This window comes from Furipterus horrens, unplaced genomic scaffold, assembly GCF_987537825.1.
Source record: "Furipterus horrens unplaced genomic scaffold, mFurHor1.1.pri manual_scaffold_3, whole genome shotgun sequence".
Taxonomy (NCBI): Eukaryota; Metazoa; Chordata; class Mammalia; order Chiroptera; family Furipteridae; genus Furipterus; species Furipterus horrens.
In genome coordinates this window covers 166,779,447-166,796,627 of record NW_028327173.1, presented here as the reverse complement: position 1 = coordinate 166,796,627, position 17,181 = coordinate 166,779,447, and the positions used below count along the sequence as shown (strand labels likewise).

Sequence of the window (17,181 nt, the reverse complement as noted above, 5' to 3'; positions counted from 1 at the left end):
CAGTTTTTTACACACAATGCAGTTGAGATTCAGGGAGGTTAAGTAACTCGTTCAAGATCCGGCAGGTATAAAATGTCAGGGCTTGGACCTGACCTTAGCCAGTGAGGAACCATCAAGCAAAGCTGGGTGTCACCAGCTTTTATTTCACCAGATTCTAACAGTGCAGGTTTCTTCCCCGGGATGTGCCTTCCACACACAGCTAATTCAAAGGTCTATGCTGTTGTATAAATTTATTCTTTACACAGTTAATTTCTCAGTTACGTTGTTTTTTCTTTCTAATAAGCTAATTCTCATATTTAAATGAATTAATTTGTATTCTGTTAATTGCTATAAAATGTTCACGCATTCGAAAGTAGAATTTACAGGATGAGACTATTTCCAGAGAGATTTAACTGTCAGGATATGTTAGGGTGAGATTGTAAAGGTTCAGGGCAGACCAAGGAGTTTGTATAAGCAATCAGTCATGAAGGCTTTTTCCCTCTGAAATTTTTATTATGAAACATTTCAAAACATTTGAACAAATTAGAGAAGAATACAGGGGATACTCTCCCCCTAAATTCAACATTTGGTCACACTTGCTTTACCTCGTTCTATCTTTAAAAAATAACAACAAATCTGTATATATTATATAAAGAGCATTATATATATGCACACATATCTGATTTTTTAAACTTTTGGTATCATTCAAAAAAATTGTAACCATCTTGACACTTCACTCTAAACGCTTCTTTATGTATCTCCCAAGATTAAGGTGTGTCTACTAACAACTCACAGTACCATTATCACACTTAAGAAAAGGAACAGTAATTTATAAAAGACCTTTAATTGGTGGAGAAACATGATTCTATTTCTGATTTAGAAAAAAAGTTATCCCAGGAGGGGAGAGGATAGATGGGAGAAAATTAGCCAGTTGGAGGTTGTAAGAACAATGTTAGAAGGACATCAACTGAAGGTACCCCATAAACATTTTTAAATGAAATTGAGGGTCTTTTGTGCTATTACAAAAAATAATAGCATAACAATCATTATTCTCCAGCTTTTTATGAACAGGTGTGTGTGTGTGTGTTTTCAGGTGCTTAGAACTATACTACTTTCATGATCTTCTCTCCTGCTTTTTTCTGTTTGATTTCTCAGTGAGGCAACCCATGTGTGCTCTGAAGTATTTTATTTGGCTATAGAAGCTTTTTCACAAGTCTTTCCTGATTTCCTTACCCTTTCAATGTGTTTTGAGGGATGGACCTATTCTATTTCCAGTTCTTCATACCCACAGCTCAGCCTCAGAGTGTACTCCATTGACCTGTTTATTTCAGCCCTGCATCAGACTGTGAGCTTGGAGCCTAGAAATGATGCTGGCTCCTTCATCAACTCTTGCAAGGCCACGCTAGGGTAACCTGAGAACAAGTGAACTAAGCATGCTGAACTGAATGGTTGAGGGAAGAACAAAATGTGGCAAAAATTAAACGTTGGAGAGCTATTAGTAAATGAGTTGAGCCATGGCTGGTATGGCTCAATGGATTGAGCATTGGCCTGTGAACCAAAATGTTGCTGGTTTGATTCCTGGTCAGGGTACATGTCTGGGTTGTGGGCCAGGTCCCCAGTTGGGGGCATGTAGGAGGCAACCAATCCATGTTCCTCTCACTCATTGATGTTTCGCTCCCTCTCTTTCTCCCTCCCTCCACTCTTTCTAAAAATAAATTTAAAAAATAGAAAAATTAAAAAAAAGAAAAGAAAGGATGATTTTTTAAAAAGACGTTGAAGTGAGAAGCAATAAATCAACCAACTGATTCTTGGAAAATAGGGCTGGAGGCTACATGGTGAAGAGGAAAGGGGTGAGGACTGGGGGTTGAGCCTGCATCTGAGTCTCACCTCTGTGTGGAATTTTGGGGAGGTCCTGTCTCTAACCTTTCCTGATCTTGAGAGTGGAGATAAGCCTGCCTTTCCTTCCTGTCCCACAGGAGTGGAGTGAGCCACCAGGGAGATATCTGTTTATGAAAGGGCCCTGCAAAGTCTAAAACTCCTTGCAAGTGCTGGCTGTGAGTTTTAACTAGCCCTCCTATTAGGCCACATTTCTCCCTATTCCTCTTTGCCCCCAAAATAATTCAGAAAGGGCAGTGGGCATGAAAATATCTAAAGGGAGAATGAGTAAGGTGGCATTTTCTAGCTAGCAGGCCATGCAGACTTCCAACGCAGCAGGACACTGTGTAAGGCTGATACGGTTGGTGTAGATTGATCACGATCCCCATTTAACACACGAAGAACCAATGACAAAAATGCAGTGCCTTTCTCCTCTTTGTCCTCTTTTGCCTTCAGTGTTAGGTGCTCAGAGGCCTCTTGCAGCTGCTCCCAGATGCCTGCAGCCTCCACTCCCTTGCTAGGCCTGACCCCCATTGAACTGTCACATAAACAGTACTTTTTAAAGTTCTATTCACAGCCGCACCCTCAACCCTCCCGCTGCAGCTGATCTCAGTAGGAGTGAAAGAATCTTGATTCCAGAAGCAGTGGAGGGTGGTAGGCAGAGCAGGTACCTTGACACTAAGCCCTGGGCTCCACGCTAGCTTCATCATTTACTAGTTATATGACCTTGAGCAGGTTACTTACCTTCTCTGTTTCTCAATGTCTCATCTGGAAAACATAGACAATAATCTTCCTTACTAAGGGTCTGTGCAGTGACATTCTGGTAACAGCCAGATCTCTGGAAAACAAATGTATGTACACACATACACATACACGCATTTACTATAAATGTTATGATATAAAGATGTGTAACACAATTTACAAATAACAAAATACATAATACTTTTTCTTAGAAATTTCAGAGAGCCAATTGATTCTCATAGAGCATTTTCCTTGGTTTTTTCCTAAGTCTTGTATCAGTAGCCAACCTGTGGATGCAGTTGACAAATGAGTGTAGTTCTAATAAGAATGTTGGTTGATATTTTTGTTTATGTTAACAAGTAAGGTGAAAATGAAACAGTGAGCCCTGCCTGGTGCGGCTCAGTGGATAGAGCACTGGCCTGTGAAACAAAGGGTCACTGGTTCAATTCCCAGTTAGGAGGGCACATGCCTTGGTTGCCAGCCAGGTCCCCAGTTGGGGATGTGAGAAGCAACCACATATTGATGTTTCTCTCCTTCTCTTTCTTTTTCCTTTCCCCTCTCTAAAAACAAATCAATAAAATCGTTAAAAAAAAAGAAACTGTGAAGATGTATGTTGGAAGTTGACTCATTTGTCAATGACATGCGTTATCTTCTTTAATGAATTGGATAATAGTTTCTGCATCTTGAAAAAAAAGTCCTAAATTTGCTGTGCTTTTTACAAAACAATGGCTATAGACACAGTACCCTTTCAAGTTTAAATAATCTTCTCCAGCACTTCTTAAGTCTAAACTCAAGAAGACAATAAATCATGCCCTGATTTGTAGTTCTGCCAATTTCCATGGTGTAAATACACCCACTGTGGTCAATTTCAAGATATAACATGATGTCGCTGATTAGAGCTGGGAAAGGGGGTGCAGGAGCACACCATTATGTAGTATTTCCCGAATACAGGGATAAAAGGTAGAACTAACCTTAGGAACAGAGAAGATACTAAAATACAATTAAAATCAGGAAGCAGTACATTTTAAATATAATTTATATAAATATAAATTTATATAATTTCATTTTTAATATTAAAATAATGTTATTACATAGTTCTTTAACAACTGGCTGACCGGATTCCTGCCAGCTGAATGATCGGCTGTCATGAGCCAGGAGGCACCAGCTCCAGCACAGCCCCGGTTCTCCGAGGCCGTATGGGTGAAAGTGTTTTATAAACAGCATGGTGCTATACGAAGGCTGTCTGTTGCAGTGTCAGCCATGATGCAAATATAATAACAGCAGCCAACATTTATCGAGCATCTTGTAAACATGCAGGCTCTTCCCTGAGTGCTCTGCGCTTGTTGACTCATTTTATCTACACAACAACCCTGTGAGGAAGGTGCCATGCGGTGCCCATTTAATAGAAAGGAGGCGTTGCTAGAGGCTTCCTAGGACTCCATTGTACGACCTCAAGAGAACCACATTAATATGCCTATTTTGTGAATGAGAGGCCAAGGCTCAGAGGCGTGAGTGACTTGCCAAGGTCACACAGCTAGCCTGGGGCATAAATAGGATTCGAACCCTTGTCTGTCTGATGACGGGACTCTCTTTAGCACCGATTTCCCAATAACTGGGCACTGCCTGATTTTGACTTCCTTGGTGAGTTTGCTTTACAAAATCCATTCTGGAGTGTAGCTCCTGGTGAGTCGGTTTGGTATTTTTAACATAGTCCCCAGGGGATTCCAAAGGACATCTAGCTCAGATAGGGGCCCCCAAAGCACAGCTTGGGACTCCAAGCGTCTGGGTCCAGGTCCAGATTCCCCACTGGTTCGATGGGGCACCAGCCATCACATCCTGGTGGCTGTGAGGACCTAATATGGTGATGAGCGGGGAATGCCCCGGTGAAGGCTGATTGTTGTGTGGCACAGACGACATTGCTGATTGGCCCAAGGCTGAAAGCCAGTGGTTTTGGCATGGCCTTGAAAGTGAGGTTTTATTTTCCTCCCTCTGCCCTGCAAGAGCACAGAGGCAATAAGTAGTGGTTTTCTCTCCTACCAGGCAAGTCAGCAGGAGATCAGAGACACATTGGTCACACACCCGCAACCCGTGACCTGGCCTGCAACCCAGGCATGTGCCCTAACTGGTGACCTTTCAGTTCGCAGGCCAGTGCTCAATCCACTGAGCCACATCAGCCAGTGCCAGAGGCTGTGGTTTAACAAAGCCAGGGCAACTGAATAGTGGCCCTTCCCTAAGCTGTGAGTTTTCTGGGAAAAACATGGAGCTGGAGCAGCGAGATCTTGAGGCACTAGAGCTGAGACAGAAACACCCACTTTGCCAGCAGGCTGGTGTGATCCCAGTGGGCACCTTTGCATCAACTAGAGGGAAGGAGGCAACATGGGAAAAGGGAGGGCACATAGATTTTGGAGTCAACCTGAACTCGAATCTCAGCTCCACCGCTTGTTAACCGAGGCACCTTGGGCAAATACTTACCCTCTCTGAATCTCGTTTTCTTCATCTGTGAAATAGGGATGCCTCAGAGAGTGAGAATCACATGAGTGTGAATGCTTTGCAAACTAAGTGCTATAGGTCTTACTCTATGTGAAACTCAGGACTGAGTGCTTTTAGAAACACGGGTAGAGCATGAGAAGCAGGCCCTGCCCTCGGCAAGTGTGTGATCTAGGCGGGCAGTGTTGGTGCTGCAGGTCGGGATTGCTGCACGAAAGTGGAGCTGGGAGAAGGAAAAAGGGCTAGACGAGGTATTTAGATGATACTTACTGGAGGAGATAGAATTTTGGCTGGGCTTGGAAAATGGGTAGGTGCTCACTAGGCAGATGATAAAATAAAGACTCATTCTGGGAAGGAGAGACATGATCAGGAAGTAACGGCAGAGATGTTGATAATGGCCACAGGCCACTTCATATGCCTCATCTGATCCTCTTAGGAACCCTCTTGAGGTTGGTTTTGTTATTGTTGCAAATTTATAGGGGAGAAACCAGAGGCTGAGTATCTTATCCAGTGTCAGACTGCTGGTAAATGGCAAAAGGAGGACTTGAACCCAGGTTCAAAGGCTTTGAGTCATTATCAACATTGATTCCCTAAAATCAGGATGTGCAGGAGATGCATCTGTGATTACACTGGTTTATTGCTTCATTTACCCAATGAACAATTTCTGACCCTCTATTACATACAGTCTCAGCCACTCTTTGATGTAGGGATGGGAAGGAGAGGAAGGTCCCTATGCCCCTCCTGGGGCTTCAGTATAGTGGGAAGAAGACACAGAAGGAAGTAATTATAATGCAGTTGGTTCTCTGCCAGGGGCATGTCAGGGTACCACGCTGGCTCTTGGATGGAAAAAAGTAGCTGCGTGTGTTGGTGGGGAGGGGTCACAGAAGACATTCCAGTGTGGAAGAGTTGGAGCTGGGTGGTGAGGGGTAGGAAGCAGCTTGTCAGAAGGCAGTCCAGCAGAGAGACCTGCAGGTTGGGGTGGGGGTGATGAGGAAGTCAGCCCCGCTGTAGCAGAAGGTGAGCTGGCCAGAGGTGGACACCTTGGGGCTGGGTGATACTGGAGGCTGGTGGGGTCCCATCTGTAGTGTGCAGGAGGAGAGTGAGCTGCAGCACAGTGGAAACCTGCCCACAGAGGCCTGGCAGTGAGCAGCCTTGCTTTCTCAGGTTGCCCAGCACCTCCTGAATAATCTGGGGCTGTGCTTGACATTTCCAGTGAAGGTTCATGGGCAGTGTCCTTATCCCATGCTGGGCCCCTGCTCTGCTAAGCAGCCTTACCCAGTGACAGTCACACGGGCATCTGGAGAGGACAGTAGGCCAGGGGCCAGCAGACTTGGACTCGGCTCCTTGATCAGTAGCCTGGGCGGATTCTTGACCTCTCTGGCTTGCTCTGCAACATGAGGGGACTAAGTGACCTGAGGTCCCTTGCAGCCCCAACCTTGTGAGTCTGGGGGTGGAGCAGGGTGGGAAAAGGGGAGCAGAAGATGAGTGAGGGAGGAGGTGGGTCTGTGATGGGCATGTTCTTCAGCCACGTGCAGGTGATTCAGTAGAGATTCAGAAAAGTTCCCAGGCGTGACTGTTGTCAATACTGTGTTGCAGAGAGGACAGAACAGACAGGCCTACCACTCTCTGAATTCTCAGTGGGCCCTGCTCCTTACTTATGTGACCACCTCTGAATCCTCAGAACAACTCTGTGCTGTGGCAAGTATCCCACTTTACTGATGGGAAACCAAGGTTCCAAGAGATCCAATGACTTTGCCCAGGTTTTCCTGGCAGTGGCAGAGCTGGGATTTGAACCCAGACCTGCTTGACTCTAAGTTATGGTCATTTACACTTTACTGCATAGCCACCAGAGGCTGCCTTTATCCTGCAGGCTGTGCAGGGGATCACCCTTTGACACGGGTTCCACCTGGAGGACCAGCTGCCCAGTTGGTACCATAGCAGGCACCTCTGGCCAGATCCACTTGGACGTGAAGAGGCACATTGGCTTCTCCCACAGCTGCCTGGTGGGCTGAGCTGGATGGGTTTGTTTTGACAGGTGAGGGCACTTTGACCTCCTGGTGGCAGGTTCATGGACACCTATGGGAATGTGATCCCTCCCTCCAGGTGTGCTTTGGTGGTGATGTCAGGTATGTGGGTGAAGTATTTGGTTAAAGTAAATAAAGCTGGAGGAAAATGACAGGAGCAAGAGCATATGGATAGGATTGTTCTACCCTAGAGTCCAGACTGGCTTGGGCTCAGTGGCCTGTGGTTTCAGCTGCCTGTTCTTCCTTCCTGACCTGGGACTGGGAGACCTGAGCCTTTGCATGTCCTGCCTTCGGGCCCAGAGCGGTAGAAATTTGGGATGTGGGTCCACAGCCAGCTCAGGAGGTTGTGCCACCTAGTAATTGCAGAGCCTAGAGCTTGGAAAGGCTTTGAATATCATCCACTGTCTGTCTTAGAGTTGGGGGCTGAGGCCCAGAGACAGGAAGTGGACTGCTCTTAACCTCATACAGCCTTGGGGGTAGAGCGGCAAGTGGAGTTTCTCAACACCCAGGCCTGGGCTCTTTTCTACCACCCTACCCTGTTTGGGAGGGGGAAGCCAAGAAGCTTAGACCAAACCCTGGGAATTGCTACCCTTCGGGCCCTCTCTGAGTCCCTTTTCCCTTCTGACCCAGCCCTATAGCAGCTCTGTGAGCAGGGGTGCCCTTGGGTGTTTATAGTGGTGGTGGGAGGCCTCCAGGGGGCAGCCAGGGAAGGACCACTGGCCCCCAATTCACCATTTCTTCCTTTCTCTCTCTCTCAAAAAGATTCTTTTTAGAGAGAGGGGAAGGGAGGGAGAAAGAGAGGGAGAGAAACATCAATGTGGGAAACATTGATCGGTTGCCTCTTGAACACCCCCAGCCAGGGACCTGGCCCGCAACCTAGGCATGTGCCCTGACTGGGAATTGAACCAGTGATCTTTCAGTTCCCAGTCTGACTGGCACTCAATCCACTGAGACACACCAGCCAGGGTCCCAATTCTTTCAATTCTCATCAGCAAATTTTAATGAAACATGTGGGATGCAAGATACCATAGAGGATGCCAGAATCCTTGAAACTGATTTGAATTTTCACAGAGAGACCATCATCCTGGAAAGCAGCATCACAATATGAGAGGGAGCCTGCAACTAGCAGCACTGGCTGGTTAGCAATGAAGGAGTTAGAGCCCAAGGTCAGGGAATATTTCATTGAAAAGTAAGGGAGTGAAAGGAGGCAGGGATGGGGGGTCAGGCTCTGAAAGTGTGAAGAGTAGGCAAGGCGTTCTAGTCAAAGGGAAGAGCCGGCACAAAGGATGGAGTAGAGGTGCTGTTCTGGGCGTGGCAGTAGTGCTCTGAGGGGGTATGGGGCAGGTGCAGGCATGTGATGGGCAGTGAGGCCGGGAAGGCAGCATGGGGCAGCCAGGGCAGAGCCTCAGATGCCTCAAATATGAGACAGGACATTTGGGCTTTCTCTAATGGTCATTGGGACCACTGAAGATGTCTAACTGAACCGCATGATGTAGTGAAGAGAGCCAGGCCTGGACTGCTTGGCAGGTCCCCTATTATGAACTGTTGGACCTTGGGCGAATGCTTTAGCTCTCAGAACCTGTTTTCTCTTCTGTGAAATGGGGCTGATAACAGTACCTACCACTCAGGGTGGCCACAAGGATGATGTGGAGCACTAGCGCACTGCTTGTCTTGGTAAAAGTCAGGTAAATGTCAGTCCCTCTGTTGCCTCCTGGGCATCATCAGGCTTAGTGGAGGTTGGGATAGCAAGAAGGAAGGCTTTTGAAAGCAAGAGGAGCTTCTGATATGGGGTCCAAATGCCCTGGCCAGCCTTGATCAGCCTTGGCATCCTGGGAAGGAAGCAGGAAGCACTGATAGCAGGGATCCCATGGGCTCTGTGTTCCTCCAGTCAGGGCAGGACAGAGCCTGCAGGTGCAGAGGGTCCACACGGCCCAATGCATGAGTGCTGAGGTGGGGACCAGAGCCCAGTGAATTCTCCAGTGGTCGGGTTGTAGATGAAGAGCTTTCACTTGGCCGGGCTCTGCTTGAAGAACTTGTCTTTCTTCTGTCATGGCGTGTGTGCCAATGGGGAGGGGGAGCTGCCACCAACTGGGGGTGGGTGGAGGCCACGAGGAGCATGGAGGCACATCCTGGCTCCAGAGGCATAGCCCTGCAGCTCCAGCAATAGCAGCAGAAGGTGGGACAACCAAGGACACCTCCTCACTGCCGGGTGCACCCAAGCTGATGCCCTGTGTCAGGCAGGAGCCACACATCTCTGCCTGCTGCAGCCAATCCCCGTGGCATTGCCACTGCCATTGCCACTACCTCCCTTATTTTTTCCTTTGTCTTCATTCCTTTTTATGGTTGAATAATATTCCGCTGTATGGATTTACCACATTTTGTTTATCTGCTCATCAGCTGATGGATGTTTGTGCTTTGTCAACTTTGGGACTATTATGAATATGCTGCTGTGACATTTGTGTACAAGATTTTGGGTGGATGTATGTTTTCAGGACATTCCACTTTCAATGGAGTCTAGGAGAGTGGTGGTGGGGAGTGGGAAGAAAGAGGGTGAACGCAGAGGGATCTGCTTGCCCACTGGGTATGCTCAGCGGTTGGGTGAGAAGGGCTGGCTAAGGATCCTGTTCTAGCCCCACAGGGAGCCCAGGGTGTGAAGCCAGGGAAGGGCTGTTCCCTGACCACACGTACCCACACTGCTGTGTCACATATGGCAGCTGTTTGCTAAAATAGCCTGGACAGCTGGTATTTTCCCTGGAAATCAGGTACATTTTTTCCTGTGCCCTGATGAAGTCCAAAATTAGTTAAACTAATAGAGAAGCATAAGCAACCCCGATAATCTAGAGGAGAAAAGTGTTGTCAACAGGAAGCTGGCTGGCCGGGGGCAAGAAGTGGTCAGGAAGAGGAAGGTCAGTAAGCCAAGTGTTAGCCAAGGCTTGGCTGTGACGCCCCTACCCCCATCGCATTCGCACAGAGGCAGTGGTTTTGCTTGCAGGAAATGCTGCGAGGTTCTCTCTGGCGCCTTTTGGCAGATGGGGAAACAGAGGCACTGCATTGAAGGAATCTGCCGTTCAGAGACAGAAAGGGGAGTAAAGCCAGTTTCCAGTTCTTCTGTGAGCAGTGGGTTTGGTAAAACCCAGGCCTTGCCCTCAGTGCTGTGCCTGGTTTTGAGTTCACAGGAGAAGACTGAGGACATAAAAACAAGAAAGAGTTTATGTTGTTTCAGTCCTAAAAATAGAACGCCAAACCCCACCCCAGCCCCAAAGCAAAAACACATAACAGGGCTTTAATTACCATCTTTTCTTTTCTTCCTTCCTTCCTTCCTTCCTTTTTTTCTTTTTTTCTTTTTTGTTCTTCAGCCAGAAAACATTATGTTGTTAGACAAGAATATTCCCATTCCACACATCAAGCTGATTGACTTTGGCCTGGCTCACGAAATAGAAGATGGAGTTGAATTTAAGAACATTTTTGGCACACCAGAATTTGTTGGTGAGTGTTAGGCCTATTTCTCTCCCAGCTAAGAATCTGGGGTCAAAAGGTAAAGAAATCCCAGTAACAAACCCTGCATCTGGGGCTATGGCCTCTGGGCTGAGAGATGATGCCTTAGACATCCCCTAGAAACCTAATGGGTGGGACAGAAAATGTCTTGCTGGGGCTTTGGGCAAGGGTCCTGGGCTGGCCTTGAGTGCCCACTGGGGCTTAGGAAGGAAGGCCAGGTGGGGGCGAGTGGCCTTTGCAGAGTTAAACCTTCCCAGAGCTGGTCCCACTCCTGCTCTTAGTTGAGTTTGTTATGAACATTTAAAATTACCTCACCTTCTTGCATTCCTGTAAATTCAACTTTCTTTGGAGTAGCTTTTGATTTCCTGGGAAGAAAAAAGGAAATCATCTGCCAGATGCCAGAGCCTCCCACTCGCCTCTCTTTATATGTCTGTTCTTTATTTATGCATGGGAGGCCCCCACCTGCAGCAGGGCATTGGTGATTCTCTCCCTGTTTCCCTTGCCCTTGGCCCAGGCCCCAGAAATCCCCGCATGGGGCTTGGGCTGCAGGTTGGGGTCTCATAAAGTAACAGCCTTGCAAAGGGAAAGGAACGAGAACTGAGAACCACTCACTGTCTCTGCTTCGGGAGCTGGAGTGGTCCTGAAAATGGAGGGAGGGCACGGTCTTCTCCAAACCCAGGGGCTGAAGCTTCTGACCACCATCTAAACCAGAAGGAAGACAGAATGTGTCCGATCATTAACTCTGATGGATTTTCAGGCCACATATACCAGCCCTGCAGCCACTATGGAATGAAGCTGCAGAGGACCCACTGGCAAGGGACCCTTGCCGTGTGCTGAGAACCGTCTATGCCTTGTGCTCCACAGACATTATCTCAGTTCATCTTCAAACTGCCTAATGACACACATTTAATTATTTCCTCTATCAAGAGCTTTGTTCAGGGCAAAACAGCCAGTAGGTGGTGGAGCTGAGATTCAGATACAAATATATCCAACATCAAAGCCTGTGCTCTTTCTGGTACACTGGATCATCTCTGTGAGGAGACCCTGCCCTGAGGAGCTTACAACTTGAGGAAACAACACATCAAGCCACCAAGCAAGAGTTCTGGAAGGCTCTTTGCAGGTCATCTGGTCTAGTTTAACCAATGTGCAACTGGAGGGCTGGAGGATTTTAGTTACGGTCAACCAATGGTTATTCTTCACCTTCTGTATGAAAGATATTAGGCAAGGTACTAGAGATAGACACAATGATGGTAAAGAGCCTCATTCAGAATGACGTACAAGACCACACAATGGGTTGGTGGCAGAGCCACCTTGAACCTGTGGCAGATGACATCTACTATTAAACTTCTTCTGAGACAGCGGTTGCTGCCCACCATTTACATATGTAGTAAAAATGTATGTTTATTTAGTTAAGTCATACCAAGTGTTAAATAACAAGAAGTGGCTCAATTAGAGATTCAGGGCAGTGGTGGGCCACAAGACAGGATGTGATTAATTGTAAAGCAAGGGATATAGACAGCTCTCAAAGGCTGTTCAAACAAGCTATCCATTCTAGCAAAGTCAATGGGATAAGTTATGACCTTGAATCAGTGAGGGACAGGGCTACTGTGTGTGGGAGAAGGATCTGAGGAGCAGTGGGGAAGGAGGCAGGGTAGAGAAGGAGCACCTCCCAGGTTTAGTCATCCAGAGCAGGTGGGATTGGGCCAGAATTAGTGTGTGTATCAGGGGCAATGCACTGTTCACTCTGGATGGAGCAGAGTTCACACAGACTGGTTGTGTGAGTGGGATATTAATAACAAGGAGGGCCAGACTGGAATGTTTTGCCCAGTGATATGGTAGTAAATGTCTAATGACTGGGTCTCAAAACAAAACCCTAATTTGTAGTATTTGCCGATTTCAAGCTACCAACATGTTATCACTGAATTCAGAGTTGAGAAGAGATGTACACAGTTGACTCTTGTGAGCCAGCATGAGCCAGCTCCAGCCCCAAACTGGTTTTCTTCGTACCTTACAGATACAGAGAGTGGCTTCTCTAAGCCTCTGCCCAAACTATGATGACTTTCTTTGCCCAAGACCACTGAGAAATAGGTTACACCCATTTTCCTTACTCCCACCATTTCTTTGAAATTTCTACCTGAGATCCAGGGTTAAAAATGTATTATCAGCTTCCAGGATTGTGGTGGACCTGGTCTTCCAAAAGCCCTCCCACTAAAAAATTGGATTCTTAAAAAATATTCTTTTTAAAGCAATTCTGGACTCACAGGAAATGAGTAAGGGTAGTAACTCCTTCAGCATCATCTGTCCCATCCCCAAAAGCCAATGAAATGAACTTAGAGCTGGAGCTCTGAGCTGCAAGAAAATTCAATAGAAGACCTCTCCTAAAGGCAAGTCTACGGATAAGCAGTTCAGACAGAGACTAGCAAGATTTAGATAATCAAAGACATAAGATATTGAAGTGATCAGATGATGACTATAAAGTAAATAAAATGTATATGGAAACAAAAGGTAGACTCACAAGCATGAGCAAGCAACAAGAGAGTGTCAAAAAAGAACCAGATAGAAGTTTAAGAAATTTAATATATACTTGTAGAAATCTAAAACTCAATAAATGAGCTAAATAACTGATTACACACTGCTGAGGAGAGAGATGAAGAATTGGAACACTGAGCTGGAAAAAATTAGCTAGAGTGGCAGACATAGAAATATGAGAGGGTAAGCAAGTGAGGATAAAAAAAGACAGCCTCACATAGGTCTATTTGGAGTCTCAGAGGAAAGATTAGAAACAGTAGAGGGGCAATATTTGAAAAGACTGGCTAAGAATTTTTAAAACTGATGTAAAAACATCAGATACTGAAAGGACAATGTATATCAAACAGAAAAAAAACAAAAAACAAATCCATACCTGGCCACGTTATAGTCAAACTCTAGGGTACCAAAGACGAAGAGAAAAATTTTAAAGCAGCCAGAGAGAAAAGATAGATCATCTACAAAACAGACAAGCAGTAATTAGACTGACAGCATACTTCTCAAAACAATAATGAAAGCCAATATTCACTAGAATATTATCTTCAAAGAGCTGAGGGAAAAAAAACATAATTGTGTACCCAGGAAAATTACATTTCAAGAATGAGGGTGAGACTTCCGCCCAAGATGGAGGTGTAGACAGACACTCTGAGTCTCCCTCCACAACTAAGAAGGAATACAACTACCTAAAAACTAGAAACAACCAGAAGTTCCAGAAAATCAAACTGCATGAAAGTCCAGCAAACAAAGATATAAAGAAGAAATACTACTCATCCAGACAGCGCCACAACGTGATGAAACAGGTCGCCCTGTACCGACGAATCCCTAAGGCTCTGCCCCTTACAACGTGACAGGAGCGACAGCTCTACCTGGGACGTGGAGGCAAACAAACACAGGAGCCTGTCAGAATGAGAAGACAGAAAAGTATGGCCCAAAAGGGGAAATGGATCAAGGTTCCAGTGGGAGAACTAAGCGATGAGGAGATAGTCAACCTAATAACAACAACAACAACAACAAAAATTAAACATCAACAGACCTTTTAAAATGAATTTTCTAAAAGATGTATTTATGAATTAAGGAAAATGACCTCTGAAGGGACATCTCAAGGTAAGAAGTAATAGGAATAAAGAAATCAGTAAACATTAGGCAAGTATAAACATTTTCTGTTTAAAATAATGATGAAGTTTTAATTGTGAGAATAAAAAAGAACAGAACTAAAAATGGAAGAAAATAATGTTAGGACAGAATGCTTGAAATTAAGGTCGTGTATTGTTAGAGGATGTTCAAAGTGTTGGTTTACGTTAGGATTTGTTAGGTAGACATAATAAAGTCTTAAGGGCAGCCATTACAGAAATATAAGTTGGGGGGGGAAACAATAAGAAAACTTTAAAAAAGAACAAGAAAGAAGAAAAGCACAGAAAAGAAATGGACAAACAAAAGCACATGGAGGACAGAAATGTGAATATAAGTATAACGAGCAGATAAGCACTGGAAAGGGAGTTGTGCTTCTCAAACGCTCTCTGGTAAAATACTTAAATAAAAATGCTTCAATCTGTGCTGGATTGCTTCTTCAGTAAGATACAAGAAAAATAAATTGCTAGAAAAATTATCACAGTTTGAATGTCATGCCAATGTCAAATTTTTGTATTTGTCTCTAAATACTTAATCCCAATTTCTGTACCTATCTTGTCTGTACCAGTGACAATTAACACTCTTTGTCTATGGACCACCCCTTGAAGGCTTTATTGTTTTTTAGAGAGAGGGGAAGGGAGGGAGAAAGGGAGAGAAACATCAATGTGTGGTTGCCTCTTGCACATTCCCAACTAGGGACCTGGCCTGCAGCCCAGGCATGTGCCCTGACTGGGAATCGAACTGGTGACCCTTTGGTTCACAGGCCGGCACTCAATCCACTGAGCCACAACAGCCAGGGCATGGACCACACTTTGAATATCACTCTCCTAGATAAAGTCTTTCATGTGTGTGTCAGGACACATGTACCAAAAAAGTTCATAGAAATGGTGTTCCAGTAATAAAATAAATAGAAATCAGCCAAATAATCACTGAGGATAAGTAAAAGATGATATATGTATATTCTCACAGTGGACTATTAGATAGCAGTGAAAGTGAAAGATCATGGATGAACATTCAACTAACGCTAGAAGCATAATATTGAGTGAGGGGGAAAAAAATCAAGTGACAGTAGATCACATGCAGTAGGACATCATTTTTATCATTCTGCTAAAAAATAAGCAAAGCCAGGAGAATGGTTCCCCATATCTGGAAGAAGAGAGAGGTGGGAGGGTGGGATGGTGGGCACACCCTTTGGATGCAGTGGTTTTGATATTGTTTTAGATCAACAAGCTTAGCCTTTCCCACTCCCCACCTTATTCCATCAGTGGTGAAACAGACTCAGTCCTCCCTTCTCTAGGCTCTGCCCTCTCTTTCTCCTCCACTTCGTAGGCAAGGTTTTTAAAAGAGTCGTCTGGACACTTGCTTCCCACACTCAGGGTGTTCTCTGGTCACTGCAGTGAGAGAACTTCAACACGTACTTCCCAGTGCTGTCTGCCTCATCTCTGGGCTGCATTTGGTCTCTTTCTCTCCTCAGCAGAGTCTTCTTTTCTAGACTGCACCCTCTCCTGGTCACCACATGGTCTGCACAACTCCTCTTTCCACCTACATGATGACTCCAAATTTGATGACTCTTGCCTACTCCCCAATACCTAGCTTCTTCCTGGACACCTTCCCCTGATGCCCCTCAGGGACCTCAAGCTATTGTCTGGACCCCTCAGGTGGGAGGTACCCTCTTTCAGACTAGACTCTGAGGGATGTGGTTTCCCTCTCTGCCATCTTCTCCATCACCTTCCAGTGCTGACCAGACTGGTTTCCACCAGAGAATTCTAGAGTAGACCTTGAGACCAGGCCCCCTTTTCCCTTCTGGCATCTTTCTCTCCCCACCCTCCTCCTCCTCTTCCTTTCCCACACATTCCTACATGCTTTCCCTCATCCTCACTATCCACGCCTCTTTGTAAAAGGTGTCTACCAGCAGGCAACTGATTTCCTCAAAATTATTAAAGGGAGATCACCTTCTTTTGCTCTGATTTTTTTAAGCGGGGATTCAGGATGCAGACATTTGGCAGCAAACTCCCTAAAATTCCCCACAGCCATCTCTTCCATTTTCATACTCCTGCTGACTCTTCAATATGGCCTCTTTCAGCTCCAGAAATTGTGAACTATGAGCCCCTGGGCCTCGAGGCTGACATGTGGTAAGTTGTATAGGCCACCCAGGTGGTCTGGGGACCCTGGGAGGGACAGAAGGCCTCAGACCCCGGGTCTGGCTAATATCCCTCTTGAAAATGAACACCTGTTTCTCCACACTCACCTTTCAGAGATGCTAGCTGCTCTAGGTGTGCTGGGTCTGAGGCCTGGGCAGCCGGAGGCAGCGAGGCCTAGACCAGAGGCCAGTTAGAACATGGGAGAGGCAGAGAGCAAGGAGAGAGCTGAGGATGGAGGGACAGGATCACCCCTGCAGCCTGCCACCGCCATGATCAAGAGAATGTAACAGCTGCTTTTTCAGCCAGCCAATCAAGTGATCACTGAGCCTCGGGTTCTAGGCCCTGCGGTGGGCCTGGGAATACCGCGGTGATTGATCCTCTGCGCAGACGGGAGTTGTTTCATTTGAACAGGGCTTTGTAGTTGGCTGAGCACCATGATGAACTGGTTTTCTAAAATCTTCCCAGCAGCCCTGTGAGGTAGCTATTATTGTCCTCACTGCATGAGGAGACAGGCTCAGAAGGGATAAGGGTCTTGCCCCAATCACAGCCTGCAAGGGCAGGAGTCTGATCTTGAGCTTGGGTCCTCAGACTCCACATCCAGAGTTCGATGACTCCAAATGCCTCCCTGGGTGCTGCTGAAGAAGGGGCTGGAGAGGGCTGTGGGGCTTGGGATAGCATTTGGAGGTCGCCACGGAGGGGCAAGTGACCGCTTCCCCTGAGAGCCATGCAGGGATTTCCTTGCTGGTCTGGGATTAGAGCCAGGAGACCCTGACCTGACTGTTCTT

At 46.2% G+C, this 17,181-nt stretch overlaps 1 protein-coding gene across 5 annotated transcripts in view; it reads left to right on the top strand.

The window, feature by feature from the left end:
- Positions 1-17,181, top strand: part of DAPK2 (death associated protein kinase 2) — a 111,965-nt gene that overhangs the window by 75,508 nt on the left and 19,276 nt on the right. For all 5 annotated transcript variants that reach the window (XM_090270743.1, XM_090270745.1, XM_090270742.1 and 2 more), the window contains 2 exons: positions 10,463-10,592; positions 16,339-16,387. In XM_090270743.1, coding sequence (XP_090126869.1) covers positions 10,463-10,592; positions 16,339-16,387 — 179 coding nt within the window. The remainder of the gene's footprint in view (positions 1-10,462; positions 10,593-16,338; positions 16,388-17,181) is intronic.